Source organism: Hetaerina americana, unplaced genomic scaffold, assembly GCF_022747635.1.
Source record: "Hetaerina americana unplaced genomic scaffold, ioHetAmer1.1.p SCAF_74, whole genome shotgun sequence".
Taxonomy (NCBI): domain Eukaryota; kingdom Metazoa; phylum Arthropoda; class Insecta; order Odonata; family Calopterygidae; genus Hetaerina; species Hetaerina americana.
The window spans coordinates 497,940-521,489 of NW_027287361.1; the positions used below are offsets into that span (position 1 = coordinate 497,940).

At 36.5% G+C, this 23,550-nt stretch overlaps 2 protein-coding genes across 6 annotated transcripts in view; both read right to left on the bottom strand.

Annotated features, from left to right (window-relative positions):
- The window catches only part of LOC139697387 (protein piccolo-like), a 63,523-nt gene extending 48,580 nt beyond the window's left edge, over positions 1–14,943 (bottom strand). For 3 of the 4 annotated variants that reach the window (XM_071596072.1, XM_071596073.1, XM_071596071.1), the window contains exons 1-3: positions 14,723–14,942; positions 13,992–14,037; positions 638–1,327 (exon numbers count right to left, since the gene is read on the bottom strand). In XM_071596072.1, coding sequence (XP_071452173.1) covers positions 638–1,327; positions 13,992–14,037; positions 14,723–14,796 — 810 coding nt within the window. In that variant the 5' untranslated portion in view covers positions 14,797–14,942. Of the gene's footprint in view, positions 1–637; positions 1,328–13,991; positions 14,038–14,722 lie in introns of all 4 variants that reach the window. The other variant, XM_071596070.1, reaches the window with a different exon arrangement.
- A 2,470-nt stretch (positions 14,944–17,413) lies between these two features.
- Cdc50 (cell cycle control protein 50A) overlaps positions 17,414–23,550 on the bottom strand; it is a 28,830-nt gene continuing 22,693 nt past the window's right edge. For both annotated transcript variants that reach the window (XM_071596066.1, XM_071596068.1), the window contains one exon: positions 17,414–17,754. In XM_071596066.1, the coding sequence (XP_071452167.1) occupies positions 17,712–17,754 (43 nt within the window). In that variant the 3' untranslated portion in view covers positions 17,414–17,711. The remainder of the gene's footprint in view (positions 17,755–23,550) is intronic.

Genomic DNA, 23,550 nt, shown 5'->3' on the forward strand with positions numbered 1-23,550 from the left:
TTTTGGGATGTAAGGTACTATTGGGTTCATTTTCAGTATGAATACAAAGATGTCAATTAGAAGTCTAAAGATCTCCATAATTGACCATTCCATACTCTTCTGGCTAGGCTCTCTTGAAGAGCAACAATAATGCTGACCTCTTGACCCTTGGGCTCATCTAAGGCCCATGAGAAACACCCAGGCTTTCAAACTAGAGGGTGTAGGATTCAAAGGGAGTTACTGTGGTTGTGACTCAAAAAATAATTCCTTATTATTCGCATTTCAAAGTTTAAGTTCCAAATTAGGATAATTTATATTGCGTTTTTGGTATAATCAGGGAGAGCTCTATATGTAACTATACTGTTTGGCAGCATATAAGCCACTATTTACTACCTGATTTTATGTAATTGTACATATGCAATCATCTTTCAGCATAGATTAATAATTAAATTTATCTGGCCATCTTTCATTTGTTCCTGAACGAACAGTTTGAAATGTAGCTCTAGCATTTCAATCTCTTCTCAATGAAGGATCACTTTTTCGATTACTTTCATCTGCTACATGGTATTTTTACAATACGCGGGTAGAAAATTATGAGTTTGCATTTATCACACTAATGGCAACATTAAGGATAACAAAACTTTTAGAGATCTCTTACCTGAATAGGAGTATTAGGACGTAAGTGATGTAAAGTTGTAGGAGCTGAGACTGGCACTGAAACAGATGCAGTCCCCACAGCCTGAGCAACAGATGGAATAGTAGTGGAGGATGAGGGCGATGGTGAAGGGGATGGGGTGAGTGGAGGTGGAGCAGGAGAGGAACGCGGCAAGGATGATGCATGTTGAGCAAGGGGAGAATGAGTCTGCAGGTGATATGGCGATTGTACAGGTGATGGGGATGATGGAGCAACAGGGGTGGCGGGGGAACCACCTGTGCCACCACCAGCAGGACCACCACCTCCGATTGCCACGAACCCCGCTGGAGCAAAGCTGAGTGGAGAAGGAAAGGCCACAAACTGGGTGCCTGCAGGAGCTGTGTGCCCTCCACTGGATGCCACAGCACCCCCTGATGACATCAAGTGATGCTGGTGGACACCATGGGGTGCGACTGTGAAGGTGAGACCTTGTTGGCCATCAAGTACATGTGATGCTGTTAGGAGGATGGGTGTCTGAGCAGGCTGGGGTGAAGCTGAAGAGATGGCAACTTGTTGAGGGGGTGGGGGAGGAGGTGGAGGTGGAGGCGGGGGCAAACCTCCACTTACTCCCCCCCTTGCCTCGACGAGGCTCTGGGGCAGGGAGTCCACTAATCGATCCACGGTGGCTGCATTGGAACCATTTTCTGGATGAACCTGCAAAAATAATAATTTACATATTTATTACATGCAGTTGAATAATGACTTTTTACAAAAGAAATGACACAATGATGCTGTGACATGCAATGTGAAACTTTGTCCACAAAATAATTGGAAAAAAACCAATGAAGATAGTAGATGTGGAACCATTGTGCCACTTATCGCACTAAAAGTATGCTATGATGCTAACAGTCAATAACTCTTGAAATGAAGGAATAGAGTTGTGGATGATGACTCTTCAAAAAGAAATAGCATCCTATAGTTACAGAAACCTTGATAAAATTTTATTTAACGTCTTTTTTGGAGTGAGATTGTGACTTTATAGTCCTTTCACTGGACGAAATAAAATATAAACATTAACAAACTCATATTTTTGGAAAAGGACATGATTTTCCTATACATTTATAACATTAGAAACTTCCCACTGAATACTGTGAAATGATACACATTTGGTGAGTCGGTTGCCAAAATAGCCTCTTTTAGAACAGCCACTGAGTATATTTTGAATATTTGATCGTCACCAAAATATCTGACGGTGATTAACACAAATTCCCATAAAAGGAAATTTTATAGATTGTTGCTGCAGTAATATTACTGGCAAAGTAATATAACATAGAATAATTGCATATTAATTTTATCATAATTTAGAGGTTTTAATATAATTTAAAATACTTAGTCCTGCAAATATGCTATACCTGCAAGACAAAGTATTATATGCTATAGGTTCATGATAAAATGAACGTAAACAACAAATCCTCTACGAGCAAGCCCAATGACCTCAATATCATCCCTCAACACCACAACGCAACCTCAACATAACTGCTTTTTAATTGAGGAATACTTTACACATACAATTAGAAAATACCAAATTTCTTTATACATTATTGTAAACAATCCATGTAAGCTTCCAACAAATTTCTCTTTTAATAACACAAGTAATACAAATTGCCCTTGATGTTATACACATATCTTTGTACTGAATATGTATGTATGATTATCTTTTCCATATAATGTGTACCGCATTGTACATTTTTTCCTTGCAAACCACTGAATTATGAACTCTATTGCTAGAATAAAAGAGCCGTGTCTCCCAGCCCATAAGATGCACCATATATATTGTGATTTTTCAGGTTAGAAGTTATGAAAAAATGCTTGGATCAACAGAAAAGAATCTAAATAGTTTAATGTTAACACTACACATTAAGGAAATAGAATGTTTACATTAAAAATAGCATCTATATCAATGCTTATTCATCATTACTGCCGCTAAACCATTTCTTCATACAAAATGCCATCTTCACTTCCATCCACCACATTGCTACTTTCACATTTTTAAAAAGATAATCCAACTTTTAACTTTCTGCTAGGACTATTTTTAACCAATTAAAAACACTAGAAATTGACAGTCAGACAGTTGAGTGCCTGTAAACTCAAAGTTTTCTCTACTAACAATTATTAGCTACGGAATCTTCTGATAATCGCACAGTGACATGTTTGCATTACAATTCTAAAATCACAGGAATACTTGGGTAGAATTTTTGAGCTTGTTATATGACTACAGTGCCATGCAATAAACAACACTAAGATATTTCAACTACTTGAATGTCAAGTGCTACTAACATTTTTATTATGCTCTATGGAAATGGTGCCTTGGTTAACTCCATTACCACAATATTCTACAAAATATACACTTTGCTGAACAGTGATATGATTGACAATTCCTGGAATAACAACAAACAAAATGACCCCACTAAATGTTCTCTATCACCTGTCCCTGAGAGTTCCATCAAAAAGTTACTTCTCTGCAAGGGTGCAGCAAGATTCAAGAACTAAAATATTTTAAATGGGGACATTTAGACAGCTCTCTTAGAGGAAAACTAAGTCAAGATAGTTATTAACTGTTTAATCAAAATGAGACATCTTAAAAAGTTCACCAAAAGTGGCAAGGTGCCAAAAGAAAAATGCATCATTCTGATGATAAAATCAACATGAAAATTATTCAGAACCACACAAATTTCTCAAAAGAAATTTTCTTCACTTCAAGATCATGCTAAAAAAAGAAAAAAACAGGAACACTCAACGAGTACAAAATGTTAAGGCCTTAATTTTCACACATGGCATGAACCAATGCCACAATTTTTGCAATTCAATACTCTCTTGATGGATGAACCAGTAGGGAAAGGACTTTGAAGAGATATGGAGATACCTAAACACAAATTAGAACCGTATTGAATGCATCTTAAAATAATAGGTGACATACTGTTCTACGTAAAATGTGTCAAGTACAGATTTTTCCAAAAATCTATGATATTACCTAAGCTTTCCAAATTGGGAAACATCCCGTAAAAATTAACTAACTTGACAAGTGAGTAACTTGGAGGTTTTACACCAAAAAGAAATTTAAGCACAGATCATGATTTGAATAAGATTGCCTTCAGTATCAGGATATTTTGACTTAAAATCTTACAATACCTAACTATTTGGATATACTTAAAAGCAATTTAAAATCAAAACCTCATATACACGAAGTTAGGGGTAGTGTACATATTAATATATTAAGGAAGGTACACTTCAAATACTGGTTCTATAGTTATAATTTTTGGTGAAGTTAGTGAGCCAGGAGGAGTAATATTTGATACCAAAGACTGACAGCCATTGTTGACCTCGTGTCCTAGTCACAAAATAATGATAAAGAGCAAGTAGATTTGACAATTGCCAAGATTAAATGATTGCTAGTTATTTACCATTGATTCAAAAAGATGCATTCAATTATGAAAGAATGGTGCAAAATTTACACAGCAACATGTTTTCGGAGTGTCCATTACAGATGGGCAAGCTATAGGCACTGGTAAAAAAATTTTGCAGTGTGATCTACATTAATTGCACCAAATGGAAACTAATAGGTTCATGGCCCTCAAACATGGACCAAGGATTGGAGACCTGAAAATACCATATGTGATGAAACCAGTCACATCACAACAAAGGTTGGAGAAATCTACAAAGTTTTTCTAGTTCCTTAAGGGCTTGAGATTTTTATATTTAGTAACGATTTGTTTACATTCAATAACAATTAGTACAGTTATGCTTAATCTAGGAATTAAGTAGTGCCACATATTTCCTGAATGGAATATTCCTGTATTTCAGATTTTTGCAAATATAAAAATGAGCCACTTTTAAAATTTAACACTATTAGAATACCTAACAATCACCAAATAGGAAATATTGATAGTCTACAGAATGAAATACAAGGTATGAAAAAGATTAGTGAAAGAGTGTTTCCCGGTCATAACTTAAATCAGGCTTTTTCTTGGTTGTGCCCACCCTGAAAATAAATGCTATGAAAGATATACCATATTTCTCAGCCCTCCAGATGCACTTTTTTTACTCCAAAACTCGCCCGCTTCTTATGGGCTGAGTATATACGGGTATGACTTTATCCTATTAGTCGTAATACAATTAGCTGCATAAATACTTACTGTAAACATTTTTTCCCTTGTCAGGCATTGAAAATGGTTGTCTTTATTACTAATTTTGATAGTAACAATTTCAATTCCTAAAGGGCACTTCCTAAAATATTTCCAAATAAATCTTAATTGCATAAAATATAGAGAGTTTAGTTTCATCCAACATCTGGTGCTGCTGTGAAACTTATACACATTGGGCTAACGGGGAGGCCATCCCTCTGCTCAAACAATCGTATATCTCATGGTAAACTTTGAGTCTGCAGACACTCCACCAGTGGTAGTAAGTTAGATAGTGTTGTTCAAATCATAATACGTTCCTTTTTATTTAGCTAGAATAAGTTTTTTTACTCACAGAAACTAAATGTTGCATTTAAAGTTAAAATTAGGACCTCAAAGGCATTTTGGCCCACCCACTGAGCTGATATGATAATGAAGGAAGCAGAATATTGATTTAGAAAATGCAGATAGGGGTAAAAAAACTTCACATTCATGTTCTCAAAAATGGCCAGACCTTGAACTTAAGAACTGGATAATAAATCACGGGCAGAATGGGATTACTGTTTTTAAAAAAATAATTTCCATTGAAGCAAGAAATGAAGGATATGAAAGTAGGTATGTTTATTTGCAATTTTTCTGGGACATCAAGAGATCCATGAAGAGAAATAGTCTGTGCATTCACTCTAAATAGAGTAGCACCACGACATAAATAGAAAATAAAGATTTAAGAATTTCAGAGTGAAAAAAACCACAGAGGATTTGATTGACAGGGATGATGAAATCCTGGGATCTACGATGAATGAACCTTAAAATAAAGCTCCTAATTAATTAATGTAACAACTAAAATTCCTCCCCATAGTGAGTTAACATCAAAATACTTTTCGGTTTGATCCAAGAGTTTTACAAACAACTGCAAATGCTATCTAGAGATGCTAGAAACTCCAGTTATTTCTTTATTACCAATTTGTTATTTTATATCATTTCAGGAAAATAGTTATATCCTATGAAAATTCCCAGATAGGAATAAGAGGAAGGATGAAAATCCAAATTCTCATCAGGGTAATGTTGTAAGCAAAAGATAAATTATATAGCGGCTGAGGGGTAATCATTTGGGTCTATCATTTAACTACCGGGACACTCAACTTAATTCCTTTTTTGTCTATGCCCTTAACACCTCATCTATCTACCTCTGGCATTCCCTACCGTAATTATATTTGCAGTGACGAGATGGGTTTTTCAGTATAACACTCCACTTTCCTCCCCCTATTGTTTGAATTTTTAGTCTCATTACACCTTCAGAGCTTTGGAGGAAAACGAAGTAACAAGGGATCATTAAAACTGGTAAAATTTATATATTAGGTTTTTGAAATGATTAAAACAGAATGACAGCCAAAAAGATGCCATGTTATTTAAAAATCCTTACATTACCGGATCCCTACTGCTAAGTATGACCTGGACCAGCAGACTTTAGTTCAAATTTGCTTGAATACATAATCAATTTAAGGCCATTCATATTATTAACAAGGAAATAAATGCGGTTTCCTGTAGCCTACTTCAATAGTATTTCTAATACTACACCCTCATTTGAATGAGCACCGAAATCGGATCAGATGCCTTTGCAGCTGCCTAATTAAGGAACAGTTACTGCCTTTGGTCAGGCCCTTACCCCACTCATAATTATTGTTGCCCCTGCCAATAGAGTTGCAAGAGGTCATTGAAATGCACTAGCCCTTTCCCTACATCAAAGTAGCAGCCCATGATAGGGCTCCATATCTGTAGCAACCCTGCATATTATTTAAAGAAAGCATCACTCAAGAAGGTTGTATTACGCCCTTTTAAAATAAAAATATAGAAAATAATGAGTTAGCTGTTGCTTTTTGGAGCAATAATTTACTGGTTTCCTGTTATTTCTAGATTGGAATATTACAATTATTGGCAATATTTACCACATCTACAGTTTCTGTGTATTATACTTCAGGTCCACATGACCTATTTTTTCACTCACAAGGCAATGAGTTTCATCTGCTTCCTTGAATCATTACACATATATTCATCGGTGAGATCCAATTACATAAAATTAAGCAAATTTAGAATTCTGAACTAATTCATACACCTGTCTTAACAGCCGTCTACTCTTGTAGAGTGCGCCTGCTTTTGCTTGAGAAGGCCTTTTTTAGTTAGCAATTGGTAGATATACCTATTCAACACAAGACAGGTTTCCATTTCTCAATTTAACTGAATATTATATTTCCAGCCATTTCAGAGAGATAGGTGACAAATCATGGGCTTAGGAGCATGATACAAATACTAAGCAGATCACAAATCAAAGGAAGATGCTGCTGTCTCATCATCTTTAGAAATTGATAGTTGCTCAAAATGTTAAGACAATGGTTACCCCTTTGATGTAATCTTTAACACTAACCGATTGACAAACTAAATAATGAAAATAGTTTAATTCACATTTCACTAGCATTTCGTAATGCCACAAAGAAACTTAAGTTATTGGAGTGACACAATTTGAAATGGTTGCCTTCTTAACAGAAAACTTGGTGGGCCTAGAAAATATTTTTGCTAAAAAATTACTTCCAATTACACTGTTCTTCGTTTCGATACCAAACAATTATCTTTCAATGTATGAATCTTTATCACTGAGAAGTAGAAATGGTGGGTATAATATGCCTTCATTAACCTTAAGAAAGAGAGAGGATAAGAGATGCCAACACGACATAGAGACATTATGCTATCTAGTCTTCTTCTAACGTTAAGAGATACTACTGCTTCAAAAAGTACTTCACATAACCACTCTAAACGTACTTCCAATTGTTGATGCTGGTGCATTTCAGCAGTCATCTGTTTTATCTCTCACAGCTGTCGTGGAGGCCTCTCCCCATCTCCTGGGATGAATGAAATGAAGAATTTTACGACTATCAAAATGAATATTCTTGAGGCTCGCAAAAAAAGTGGTAAAAGCTAAAATTCATCATGAAGCTAAGTTTTGATAGTTACTTAAACTTGTCCAAATGCTTTCAGTGCAATAAAATATTGACGTTTTCGGTCCTATGCCTATAAAGAACACAATTAGAGTGGTACATATTCTATGGCAATTCTCGAGTGTTGTTTTCAAGTGAAATACAAAAAAAGTGATGCACTATCTCTGCTCAACTAAAAAAATAAGATGCTGAAGAAAATAAAATGGGAAATGACCACAGCTTGAAAATTATCCATGAGAAGGATAATCCATGAACCTGTCTAAGAAAAAATCATGGCCACCGGCTGATGTTTACAATGACAATGATTTGCGACTTTTGAATACAATAACTTCAATTAAATTTATTTCTTTAAGCTTTCAAAGTAGTTTTATACCCTCAGTTCTTAGAAGGCTTCTGCAGTACTCCTGATGGCATTATGAGTTCTATGCCCACCTTGCAATTTTCCTGTCTATATCCAAAGATGTTTTTGATTCCATTTAAGGTAACATCTTTGGCCTGAAGATGCTGCCTGGAACAGGAAGATAAAGTTACCACTTACTGACAGTAAATGTGAAGGTAAATAAGGAACTCATTACCAGCCTCAAATTCGTTGCCTAGCTGCATTTGTAACACCTTGATCAGACTAGGGTCAGAGATCACAAGTGATGCAATATCACCAATCTAAAAACTTAACAATTACTTTCTAGTATCCGCTAATAGACCTATCATATGATTCACACAAAACAGACATCAGGATAGATGTGACTATCAATCGTACATATCTTGCTTTTCAAATTAAACATTGCTTATTTCACAAGGAATTGCTACAAAAATTCATTTAAAGCTATAGGATATGTGCATATTTTATAAGTGACTAAGATAACTGTAACTTGGTTTAAACAATACTGGTAGCATCAAGACATATTCAATCACATATACATCAAAACATTACCAATACAAATGATGTATAAGCAACGCAATGCCTCCATGTACATGATTAAATCTTTCTAACTGTGCTACCCATGAACCTTTCTTTCCAAAATTAGAGAACACATGAGATATGCCTAATAAATTTTACTTAGTTGATACTGGATAGTAAATTTATATATTTAACCAGCACCTACACAATATGATTTTCTAATATATATTTTCCTAAGTGAGTCATTACGGACCCTTGCTTATAAATCTTATTGAGAAATGATAACGAAACATGTTATGTGAATTGATATCATTGATCGAAATACTGAGAAGTCCTTATAGTTACAATCTTCCAATAGTTAAATATTAAAATATAGGAATATGTAATGTTACCACCATAATCAAACTTTGTAATGGTACAGGGATATTTTAAAATGAAAAATGTACTTAATTCACTTTCCTATTTCCATTATACTCCTTCACTAAAACCAATACTCCGACAATGTTCCCAAAACAGATTTCCCCATGAAACAAGGCAACAAACTGACAACATGAAATACACCATCATACATAAAATTAGTGATCGTACTACCTACTCTTAGTGAGTAATACTAGAACACCAAACAAAAAAAATTGGCAGCAAGAGTTGGTAGAAAATAGCCATAAGAAAAAAACCACGACAAGTAGAATACTGAAATCAAAAACCAAAAAGCATCTATGCTTAGGAAAGTGGAAGTTCATTATTAAAAAAGTTTTTCAGAATAAATTTTTTTCCCCGGTGGCAAATCAAAAAAACTATTATGGTACATAATGAATTTACAACGATTTTTATATTATTAAAATAACGCATATGCTCCCAAAGAAAGACAAATTGTTTTATCAACAATACAAGAAATTACTGTCCACAGCCAATGCAAGGGCTTGTAGAGGCGGGTGTTGTGAAATATATATTTTAATTTAATGCTACGAAAAATGGCATGTGAAATTCACAATCAGGGGCAGGGGGAGCAGCAGTTCCTTTCCATGTGTTATCTGTGGTTTCCCAAAAAGATCTGATCCTTGACAAATCACACAGCTTGTGTGAAGCTGTGGGTGTCCAGAGGTATCCCCAAGAATAGACCCTGGCCCTCAGGCCAGCAGTCCACCACTCTACCTATTAAGACTACCATGTCCCTTCTGTTATATATGTACTATTACATTTTAAATACTGAGTCTTTTTCTAGCATACATGAAAGAATGATCAGAAGTCATCAACTTCTATATGCTTAGAAGTTGAGAAGATATAAAATGAAAGTAGATAGTTGTGGGGATACGAACTCCTAGAGAATAAGTGCAAATAAGTTCAAATGTTCAATGATGAGCAATCCTAGAATCATCACCATGCACAAACAAACAGCAGTGAAACACCTTTCAAACAATAGGCCAGGTGGGGACATTGCAGTGTTAAGGCAAAGGTACAGGAATTTCACTGACAATAAAGCTTAGAGAGGATGCTAAGTTTTCTTTTATGGAAGCACTACAAGGCTATAGATTTTGATTGGGACTAATGGTTGCTTAAAATGTTCTAGGAAGCTTAATCTGATTGACACAGAATAATTAATGTACTTTTAGCTTTAGATTTAGCTTCCTAGATAAGTCGAAAAAGAATTTTGTACATTCAATTCGATGAAATTTCTAATAGAATAATCTACCTCTTAATTTGTTACAGGATAGAGCAAGAAAGATGATAAGATAAAAGAAAAAAATCCTGAAAAATTATTTGTGACGAGGTATTTCTGGTACTTCCTGGGAGATGTCACATTTCAACAAAAATATTAGTTATTTAATGGAGCCAAGCGAGAGTAAATAGGAATACAACAGTAACAATCATTCCAGGGTGTTCTTGAAAACGACAAGCTAACACAGAATTGCTTAAGTAATGTAAATAGTTAGAAAAAATTGATGTTTCTATAATTGTACAGAAATGAATTTGACATTTCAATTAACATTAATTTGTATGTTGGATGAGAGTAGTGATAAAATGATGGAATCATTTCAAATTAAATAATTCTAATTAAGAAGTGTTACAGGAAGCAACGAAATTTCAATGTGCGATTTAAGAGCAAACTCGCTTAGAACATCAGGTAAAATGATACACTTAATGATATCAGGTTTGACTACCAAGTATTCTTCTTTCATTCCAGTAAATTATCAAATTAAATTCCACTAATTCTTTTACTACATAACCTGGTTTTAGCATATTATTTTCATAATAATTTTTAGTGTTTTATTGAAACTAGGTTTTGTAATAACATGATATTAATGGAAGTGATCACATAAAAATTTTTACCCAACAATTTATACTTTTTGACATAAGAGATGACTTGAGTCTGTTGCCATTGATTGCATACATACATTGATTGGAAACCCATTCACGGGATTCTAACTGACCCTAACTTAACTACCTCATGGAATGTGCATAACTCTTAATGCATGGCAAAAATCCTGGACAAATGGTTTCACACTAGTTTGAGACCAAAGCAATTATATGCCATTAGTTGTTTTCTTTCATTAGGTACGATTACAAACTTCGAGAAGAAAGTTGTACTGTTCATGATAGCCAAGCAGTAATCATTTGAAAAAAATTCCAATTTTTTACAAAAAATTAAGTTTCACTATATCGTTAAGGCTTTTTAAGTGCACAGTTAAAAAAGTATGAAAGATATTCTCCTAGTGTAAAAACAAGTATCACAATTGAAAACTCAAACAACTTTTGTATCCACCATCGCAACCACTTTCTCTGCTGCGAACTGGGAATTAGGGATAATTGATGTGGATACTTCATTTAAGAAAAAATAAGAATACAGCTTGATTGAGGAAGAATTTGCTAGGAAACTCAATATTTCTTATAAAAACGAGATTTGCCCTCTTGTTATAATTAACCTTAGGGCTACTCATTCTTGTTGATTTAGTTCATTACAAAACTAGACTGATCAGAGAACATCCAATTTGAAGTTTTTTCAAAAATGTTCATCCTTTGATTATTGAGTCTATCATGAATACACAACTACAATTATACAGTAAAGCAAACCTTTAAATTGAAGTATAAGGATGAAGAGCATCAAAATAATAATATTGATCATTAAAATCCCTAAGCAAAAATTCTAACTCGCTAGGGAATTAAAAATACAACCTTGAGAACAACACCTGAACTGCTTTTTCTCACATCAAAACATAAAAGAAATTGATATGATTACACATGAATTAACTAACCACTAAATATTATTAAAAATTTTTCTCTAATAATTTAACTAGGAGAAAAGGGAAATTTCCTGAAGTATAATGCACTAAATATTGAACAGAAGAATATTTTAAATCATATCAGAAACCAAAATTTAATTTGTATGAAAACTTCATTTCATCACAACACAATCCAGAAATTATTGCACAAAGATTCTTGCCCATAAATAGGGCAGGGACACACAGGTATTCTTTCTAATTTCATTTATAATTGTCTAGCATTACATATTTGACCTATAAGTCAAGTTATTTTTTTCAATGTATGTGATAGCACTTCAACTGATTTCATAACAAAGCATATTTCACTTGTCGGATTTATTGATGGAACACAAAACAGGAGAATTTATGGTGGTTGTTAGGAAATTATTCTCTAAGACCTGTATAATTTTATTATCGGATGCAATAAAAAATATTCAAGGAATCATTTTGAGGCAAGAAGGCAAAGCTTGATTGGAGGCTTCTGAGATGTGGGCTAGAAGAATGGAGAAAGTTAAATTGAAAAGAAAGGAAGAGGAGAGAGTAAATTTGAAGAATATGATGAATGTTGGATGGAATGAAGCAAGTCAGACAGTAGGAAGCTCAAAAATATGGCATATTATAATACCAAATGTAAGGAGTTCTATCTTAGGGGAGTTTGAAGGTGTGGCAGTGCCCAGATCCACAAAAACCTGACCCAGTAGACATCGGCTAACTGTTAGTTATTTCATCCTATTACTCCCAGGTTTTGTTGGTAGCCACTTTATCCCGTAAAGCAGTTAACTCAAGTTATTTCTACGAACTGAAGCAAAAACAAGAAAAGAGTAACAAAAAAATGCAATGTGCTTTCACTGATATATATATATATATATATATTAAAAATTAATATAAATTTTTTGGATTTAAGCCATCCAACACTATGCATTGCTAAACATTTTACATGGATTTAATAAATTTCTTAATGGAAAAGCATTACAGAAAATAAGCTGTTACTTTTACAGTATATACAAATCCTGACAAAACAAACTCCAACATCTTCTATTTAACTTGCCATGATAATCGCAACATTCCAGTCCTCCTACACTTTTTTCCCCAATGTAAAAGACCATTCACTGTCATGAATTTCAATTAAAAAAATAGAACGTCCAAATTAAATCATAGAACATTTTCTTGAAAATCCACTGGGCAAAGACACCTGGTGAGTGATACCAAGACCAGAGAAAAATATTGTGGCCACATAGTTAACAAACAATGCCACTAGATTTAGACATGAAAATTTGATTAACAATAGTTGTTACTAATAAAAACAAATTCCATGACTATGATCTGAAAATATGGTTTGTGGAAATACTTTTCGACTGAAAGATATTCCCAAATATGATAACTACCTTAAAATTTAGTTAATGTAAAAACTGCCTCCCATTCCCTACCCTGTACTGCATTGGTTATTCCCAAGAAGTCAATTCAACACTTTCTTTGATTAATTAATCATGGAATACAGGTGAATAATAACTCCAAATTGCATCTTACACAATGTAATTATTGTAATGCATTTCACAACCAACAAGAAAAAAGCATAACAATTCCATTCAAACAGAAAAAACTTCTTAATACAAAAAACAATTATTTTCATGCAGTCATTATAATTAACATTGTAACATATTCTATCTATTTATAGAATGAGCTTGATAACTCAACCTACAGCATAACGCACTATTCTCAGTGAAAATGACACTAGAGCAACCCAACACCAAGATTCTGAAATTGTGTACGTTTTTACACATGTCAAGGCTGTTTCTATCTACTCTGTTAAGCTTAAAACAATCATACGAGCAAAACAAAATAGTAAAACTGCAAAGAGACCTATTTTCATTGACAGACATTTTTGAAAACCCAACTACATTGGTACACTAACAACTATAGGCCTTCAACTATTGACAGATATCGGAGCATGCTTATATATATATAAAGCATATATGTGGATATATAATAAACAGATATGGAGCGGAGATTCGCAAAGTTTAGCATTCGTCAACCATTTACTATATAGAAACTTACTGATTCAGCACTGAGTCCTAGTAAAGATTCCAGAGCCCGTGGATCACTGTAAATTGAATGGGATATTATATGAAATTTGGCCTTTCATCTAAACACCCTTCTATACTAACTACGGTCAAACAACGGGATCTAATAGTAGTAACAATGATCTTCTTTACAAATTTTGACTCCTTTCTAGCTCGCATTACACAACGGCCTGTACTTCATATGGCCAATATATTATTAAAGGCATTCCAACTGCATCCATTGACGCGCCAAACACTGTCTTCAAGAGTATTAAATGTAATAATAATAACAAAACGGATGCTCATTGACAATTTTCGGAATTAGATAGACTTATTAAAATGAAAAAATCATCAATGGTACCGATATTAAAAACGAGAATGAACTTAAGTAAAGCCCACACCGAGGTGTCGTACATCAATTGGTAATCATAAGTACTAAACACGCAAAAGCCACGCTGAATGTATATCCATATGCGACGTACGTGACATGATTAACGCAGTCAAACATAAATAAAATAAACATGCATTAATAAGTGTTTCCAGAAAATAAACCATGTCTGAATACTTTAATTGCACCATAATTTCACAAGTGTATAATCAAGTATTGAACAAATCGAAAATGCCACAATGTAACGACGCCAAACCCGTAAAAGGTACAGAATAAAGCTACAGTTAATAAATAGCACATATTGGAAATTTAAATAAATGATGTACCAAAAAACGTACTCTTGCTTAAGTTGAAAGTTATCCGGAAGATAGCTGGATAGGTGTTGATCTAGTAAAGAAGTAGGATGCATCATGTTTGTTGATGAAGAGCATACGAGACTTTTTTACGAATAAATATAGGATTGCAAACGAAATTGACATGTTCTTTCTGAAAATATAAGTATGCCGGAAAATTTTGATTACAATAAGCAATTCTCAATTGGCCATTTCGAGTCAAACAAAAAGCGTACGATGGATTTCACTGCTTCGTAAACATATAACACAAATGGTAAAATTTAAAGAATGAATCGCAACGGTATTAAAATGCATCATTACGCACTAAATATGCGTTAAGCATATGATAAACCCCTTAGATGCTTGATATTGGCAATAACACACAATATTGTTTCCACCACTCAGACACACTTAACAGGTATCCATATTAAAAACCGGTAACGACCTCTCGCAAAACACCCATTATATCGATTTGTTCGCGCGTTTGATTAATAGGCGCTACCAATATTTGTATGTGCACTTTAGTCTATTATTAATGCAAACAAATGCAAATTAATGGGAAAAATTGAATTTAACCATAATAACTATGATAGAGTGATTAAAAAACGGCCAAATTTGATAACCTCTCGCTTACATGAGAGAAAATTTCAATTTTCGTGAAAACGTCAAGCCCGTAAATACTAGTATTTAAAAAGTGATTAGGAGACGTAGCGGGTACCCTTAATGCATTAATTTTACATATTATTGTCCAAATTTATTTATTTTCCTTAGTAAAATGGTGACAAAGTACGCATGTAATAATCCTCATAATCAACGAAGGGTTGACGGGCAAACGGTGGAACATTTACAAGACAAGGAAGAAAAAATATTGACAAGTGAAAAAGATTCTTGCCAATAGGCCTTGTTCCAACCCAAGACAGCCTACGAGACGAAAATACACGAAGATGGCCGAATTCCCAATGTCATCTACGGATGACACTCCGACGAATGGGATTGGTCAGCCCCACCTCTTACGCTCTTTCATTGGCTGGGCAACTAAAATCTTTACAACCTCTTTCCTCATCCCCCAATGGCGTCAACTCATTGTTGTCATTTCCTACAAAAAGTTGGAATTCCTTTCCATTATCTCTCGCACACCCTTAACTCGATTACGAGTAGATACCGATATTTTTCATGTAAATTGCCGGTCTTCCACAACCACTCATAGAATACATTCTGGTTATTATGCTAATTACTACAAGATGTAATTAGATTAAATAAATTGCATGATTAAGAGGGAAGTTTATGCAACAATAACCCGTGAAAATACACAGTTCCAGGAAAAAAAATATCATCATTTAGGGGCATGGTAATAGCATAGATATAAGCACTGAAAAAATATTTGAGGGAAAATACAGGCGTGACTAAGGGCTTAGATTTAAATTTCTCTACCACAGCTAATTAACTTAAACGATTGGCTCCCAATGTTTTAAATTGAGATTCTTCTTATACGTTATGATACAAATTGCTCGAATACAAAATAAGTTTCATGATGACCACATATGCCAAACGCGGCGTCGGGTCTTCGGATGCATTCCCCTGAGCCATGATACCGTATATTGGGACATAAAGATTTTACTGTAACGTGTAAGCCTCGAGCCAACCCAATGAAATGCAGCCGTGCAAGGGTACGTCTTGGCTGGTGCGTGTGGAGGTGTGGAGAGAAAGAACGTGGGAGAGGTGGAGGAGGAAGGGAAGGGGCAAATGAAAAAGGAGAGGGAGGGGATGGGGAGAGAGGCCAATAGAAGTGGGAGGGGTGACTAGGGAGAGGGATGGAAAGAGACACTTAAAACCACAGGAAATCTGTAGCTGCAACACACCGATTCACCCTTACACGTCACGACAGACGAGGGGACACCGCGATAACAGCGAAAAAAGAGTGTTTCGTGCGAAAGTCTCCGTAAGTTGTCGATCTGTGCTATGGCCGTTAAGTTCTCTCGCACGAAGGAAACGGATTTCACTGAAAGATTAGCAGGATGCTTGTTTACAGTGCAGTATTGTGTTTTAACGGCATTCTCAACGCCAGAATGGTTTCAAACGTGTCCCAACGCCCTCAGTGCTCTGTGTTTTCCCCCGAAAATTTTATCAACAAAATAATATTCTGAAAACACTCACCCGTCATGTAACATGCCTATGTCCTACGGGGTTTACGTGGATACATTCAGGGATTCCTCGGACCCGATTGGATGGTGACGTCACTAGCATTGAGGAGAAGTTCCAATTGCTAAACAGCTTTAACTTCATTAGTATTCTTGCGGTATTGATTGTATTTTTGGGAAGTTAAGGAAGATAAGTCATCCTGCCCATCTCTAAGTGTTAGGAATTATGTGGTGGTTTTAAGTGGCAATTTTTAATTAAACGTCATTATTAAGCTTCGGTGTTGGAGATTAAGATTTCCGGCTGCGCAGCTAAAATGCGCAGTTCAACGAAAGGGGAGGGGTTAAGGTTTTTCAGCCAATATATCGTGTCAATTCGGTTAGGGTGGGTTTCTAGCTGGGTGAAGTGCCGCTAAATGGGTAGAAGTGTCGTTCTTAAATTGCGTTTTACATCACTCCCCGTCGTACCTGTAATGTCAAAAGGCGGTCGTTGTTAACAGGTGAAGATGATGAGCTTGTAAATATCGGATAAATTCCGTTCGGAACCAGAAATGAAAATTCATTTTACAAAACTATGCATTTTATTTGGCTTACATTAAAAGCATTTTTCTGGATTGGAATGTAAGGTAACATTTTTTCAACTCACATCTTCTCTAAGAAATATGTAGGGATTTTCCCAGTGACTAGATCTAATTGTAATACACTCACTTTCTTAATAAATAATTAACATTTATATAAGTACCGAAGGCACACAATGCAGACTCTTACACACAACTATGATGGTGCGGCAACCATAATACGACTGTAAGAGATCCTTACGATTCAGCAGGAGTAAAACAAGTGCGAGCTGTATTCAAATCTCAGTAAGGTGTCCTTTGAGTCACATTCAGCATTTCACTTGTACTGCAATGAAAAGGATTTATTAATCAAAATTGCAAATTCATTTCAGAAATAAGTTATCTTGAATGTCCCTTTTCTTTAATATTAGAAGAGGAAAGCTAGCAATTGATAGTGGGACAAGTGAAGAACAGCATAAATGACCCCATTCTGTGGAACTAAAAATTATAATTATTTGTGGCATCCCACATCTTCTCTTGCATCAATCTGAATCACCTCAAACATATGGACAAAGGGACTAATATAAATTGTGGTAACCATTAATGACAGGTGATGCTGACAATTTTCTTTAACGGTGAACACTCGTTGGCTGTTTCAGAATATTCCCTGCATTTCATTTATATTCCGAAATCGAATTAATAAATTACCCTAAATGATGAGGAAGACATTCTTTTCCCTTCGAGCAGCATGAACAGTATATCTCAATTTTCTAAGTTAAATTATATCGAGTTTTCCAGCTTAAAATTACCCTGTGTACCAATGCTATAAATATTATTAATAGGTAATTTACCGGTTAAGGTAGGTTTTAAGTGAGCATGACAACCAAATCAATATTTTGTGCTGCTGATGAAACAACCTAATATCCTACTCCACAACAAGCCACTTTTCATCTTTGTACTTCCTTCATCCCATTCAACATCCCTATCCTATTCCTGCCCTTTCTTCATTTGCCTAACATTTTCCCCTCTCTAAAAGTCTTCAACATCCAATTGCTGAATTATTATTAGGTAATTACCAGTTAAAGTAGGTTTTTGGATGGACATAATTACTAATTAAATAATTTGCGACCTAGCAAAACACATCATCCTACTTTACATCAGGTCCCTCTTCAGCTCTGAGTACTTTCTTCCTCCCTTCATCCCGTCCAACATCCCTATCCTGTTCCTTCCCTTTCCTCGTTTGCCTAACATTCTCCCCTCAATTACAGTCTTCAACATCCCACTGCCGGTCAACACCCCCTTCTAAAACTTTTCCTGCCTCCATAGGATTGCTCCCAACAAACCCCTCTCTTCGCCCACCATACCAAGCTTCCTCGTTTGTTTTCTTCTCTGTCCATTTCCCCTTCTCCGTACCCACATTTCAAAAGCCTCCAATCTACGTCTATCCTTCTGCTTCAATGACCACGTTTCTGCACCGTACACAGCTACGCTCCATATCAAAGTTTTTACAAGTCTTTTCTTAATGTCCTTACTCAACGTCCCCGTCGTCAACTCCCTCCTCCTTGTGAAAGCCTCTTTGCCTAGCGCAATTCTTCTCCTTACGTCCCTACTACATTGACCGTGTTGGTCCAAAACACTACCGAGATACATAAACTGTTCCACCTGCTCTAGTTTTTGCCCTCCTATTTTAATGTTAAGCTTAACCTTTTTCTTTCTAGAAAACCCAATAACATTTTTTTATTAATATTGATTTTCATCCCATACCTGTCGCACTGAATTTCCAATTCACTCAGCAATGCTTGCAACTCCTTGGCTGATAGACAAACTAAAGCTTGGTCATCAGCAAACCTAACTAATTTTACGAATTCCCACCCACTTTCATTCCTACCTCCAGTTCTTCCCATGCCTTTTGATCATTTCCTCTGCATACAGGTTGAACAGCAACTGATAATGGGCAACTCTGCCTTACACCTCTTCCTAACACTGCCCATCCGGACTCCCAGTTCCCCACCTGCACCTGAGCAGTCTGAGACATACAGGTTGCGGATTAGCCTCCTTTCCCTCCAATCTATTCCTATTTTCTGCAATATACTCATTAGGTTTCCCCAATTCACTCTATCAAACACTTTTCCGAAATCTACGAAACAGGCTAATACCTCCTGGTTGTGTTCTATATTCCTCTTGATTAATAATCTCATTACTGCAATGGCATCACGCGTACCTCTCCCCTTCCTAAACTGATCATCCCCTAAGTAATCATTTGCCCTACTCTCTACCCTTTTGTTCATGATCCTGAGAACAACTTTAGCTGCGTGGGATATCAAGCTTATCATCCTGTAGTCCTCACATGATGTAGCCTTTACCTTTTTTGGAATAGGAACTAAAACTGATCTCACAAAGTCTTCCGGCCAGATTCCTTCCTCATAAATACTACGGATCAGCCCATATAGCCTCTTCCTCCCACATTTTCCTAAGCATTTTAAAAGTTCCACGGGAATGTTATCCACCCCCACGGCCCTATTTACTTTCATCTCCCTTAATGCCCTTTCTATCCCATTGTCGAGTATGCCTGGACCTAAGCTATCTTCCTCTACGTCATATTCTTTTTCAATGTCTAACTTTGTTGGTCAAAGTTCTTTACTATTCAGTTCTTCTATATACTCCTTCCATCTCTCTTGGATCTTTCCTGCATCAACTATTACTTTACCCGCCTTGTCTCTAACTGTTAGCATAGATCTTCCTTTCTTACTTCCCGATAACGATTTAACTTTGCTGTACAGCGCACCGATTTCACCCTTCCTCTGCAGACTATATATATCCTCGCACTGCGTCTTCTACCATGCTTCTTTTGCTTTATTTGTTGCCCGCCTCAATTTATTGTTCAATTCTTTGTACTTCATTTAGCCTAATTCTGTATTTACATTCTTCCATTTTCGCCGCTCATTCATCTTTGTAATCATATCATCCGTGATCCATGGTTTCCTAGTCCTTTTAGAGTTAACGGTTCCAATAGTGTCTTTTGCGGCTTTAGACAACACTTTCTTGAAACTCTCCCATTTTTCTTCGATAGTACTTAGCTTTTTACCATCCTCCATGATTTCCTCTACCACCAGTTGGTACTCCTTCCTTTTCAAACCATTTAATGCTTCTACATTCCATTTTCTAACTCGCCGCCCCTGCCTTATCTTTTTGAAATGGATGCTTCATTTCATAACAACTAAATTGTGGTCAGAGTCCGCATCCACTCCTGGGAAGCTGTGCGAATTTATCACACTGTTCCTAAACCTGTGTCTAACCAGAATATAATCTAGCTGATACCTTTCTGAGTCACCTGGCATTTTCCATGTATACCTGCGTCTTTTGTGGTGTCTAAATCAAGTGTTTGTGATGACTAACCCCTGTCTCCTGCAGAACTCAACTGCTTTCTCCCCGCGGTCATTCCTCGTGCCTAAACCGTAGTCCCCCACCTAATCACCATCTCTTCCTTCGCCTACTGTCGCATTCCAATCCCCCATCACTATCAAATGTTTCCCTGCAGGAACACACGCGATCATGTCCTCTAACTGATCGTATATCCTATCGAACTCTTCTTCCTTATGGTTGCTCAGTGGCATGTATACCTGAATAATAACCAAGTTCGTTGGTTCTGCTTTTATCTCTATTAGTAATAATCTATCTGTTACCTGTTCTATGTCAACTACGCTTCTTCCTGCCTCTTTATTTAATACTATGGCAACCCCTCGTTGGCTCTCGTCCCCGCCGCTGTATATTATTCTATAATCACTCCAGTAATCCCCACTATCCTTCCATCTCACCTCGCATAGACCTAAAATATCTATTTTTCCCCTTTCCATCTCTCGCTTAACATTCTCCAATTTCCCAGTCCTCATCATTGTCCTAACATTCCACGTTCCTCTGCCAACTAATTTGGTCTTCTTCTCCTGCGTCTGCTGTCCTGCTGCTGCCGGTTTTCCCTTGGAAGGGTTTCGTGGGATGACGACCGCGGAAGCCTTGCCTCCCCCGCTGCCGGGCACAACACCCGGCCGATTGGGCTGAGCCCCGTAGTTGCCAGGACTCAAAATCTCTGCTTTGTCCATCATGTATATCTTGGGAATGATAATTGAGGTGGTTTCCCATTGCCTTCCTCAAGTGTTTTTAACGTGACACCATCACTTACTGGCCGCCCCACTGGGGTCAGACGCCATTGCAGCCGCCTCACTGAGCAACAGATGCTGGCTGCATGGACTACCTTTCATCTGGCTCCTAACCTTTGACCTATCTGGCATGGGTGACCCTACCAGAAGCAATAATTATTACTCCCGCCAGCACAGCTCTAGGGGTCATCGGAACGCACAAGCCCTTCCATCACATCAAGGTTGTAGTCCGGGGAAGGATATACACACACACATATATATATATACATACATATATATATCATATATATATATATATTAAAATATCTTCTAAATGGAACGCTCTTCTGCGTTCCATTTCGAAGATATATGAATAACCACCGATATTCCACCAAATCTCCCACATTTCTTAATTATCCCATTCCTACTCACACTGCTTCCCACAATCAATCTTTTGACAACTGCTTCTCCGTTTCGGTGATTGAAATCCTCCCCAAATCTGCTAGTATAATAGAGGTGAGAACCCGCGAGATGGCGCATATCTGGGTGGCCCAATCATTTAAACCCCCCGTGCTGAACCAAGCCCACTGAATGCATTATATGGCTGCCTACATATCCCCCCCACCCCCTTGTTCATTTCCTATTGGTCCCTTTACCTCTCCTTCTCCCACCTCTCCCCCACACATCCTCTCTGCTCCTCCCCGAGAACGCCATTCTGAAGACGACAGCCGTGCTGCCGAAATGTCAAATAACATGTTGTGAGTGTCCTTTCTATGGGTCTCTATATTCTACAAATCTACATCCGTGTTTATATATATATATATATACATATATATATACATACATATATATATATATACACATATACATATATATATATATATACATAAACACATATACATACATATACATATATATATTGGGTTGCGGTAGTCCAGTGGGTAGAGCGTTGGACTGCTGACCGGAGGGTCCCGGGTTGGATTCCCGGGCAAGGCACTCTGGGCACCTGCAGCTCCACCCAAGCTAAAGTGATTTTTCGGGTACCAGGTCATCCTGGGAAACCATAACCGGCACAGGGAAAGGAACTGGCCCCCCTACCCTGATGTGTGAATTTTCACACGCCGTATAGGGCTTAGTACTGGGTGATCTCTCCCATCATCTACTAAACCGACCTTCGGGTTGATTACTGTGTTTATGGTTTATACATATACATATATATATATATACACATACATACACATATGTAAATAATTGTATCCTTCTTTATCAGAACATAAAATAACAAGTCATAACAATAGAAAAATCATCAAATCAAGAGAAAAATAAGGTAAAAGACAAAACTTCATGAAAATGCACTTAACAGGTACCTGCGGACTGTACAAATAAATAATGTACGAAGCTCTGATTGCAGGAAGAATATATTGTAAACATAAGAAAGAAAACAGATGGATGTTTCAGTCCTACTTGTTATCAACAACCATTGAAAATACCTAATGAATATATAAAAAAAGTGATATTTTCGAATATTTGAACTTTTGCCTATTGATATCTCACTCTTACTTATCAAATTTCTGCTATTTGCCAGGTCAAGAATTTACTTAAAGCAATTATCCACTCATATGCCGGCCTCGGTGGCGGCGGGGTAACGTCCTCGTCTGCCAATCCATGAGTCGCGGGTTCAATTCCCGCCTGGGTGGGTTTTTCTTCCACCTAGGGCTTGGGTGTTTGTAATCGTCTTCATTGTTATTCTTTGTTAATAGTCCGATGTAAAGGCCAGAGTGCTGTTTTCGGACTAATGGCTAAATAAAAAAAAAATAATAATTCCTTATAGTGTGAACAGCACACACTGTGTCCTGGTATGAATGTAGAGAACCTTCTTCATCATCACCTTCACCCAGGGGTTTATCTAAAATTTAATCAATACCCTGTTTAGTCATAAATAATCAGTACTACTGTTGTGATAATTTTGGCACCACAACACAATTTGACGATGTAGCTCTTAGAAATCA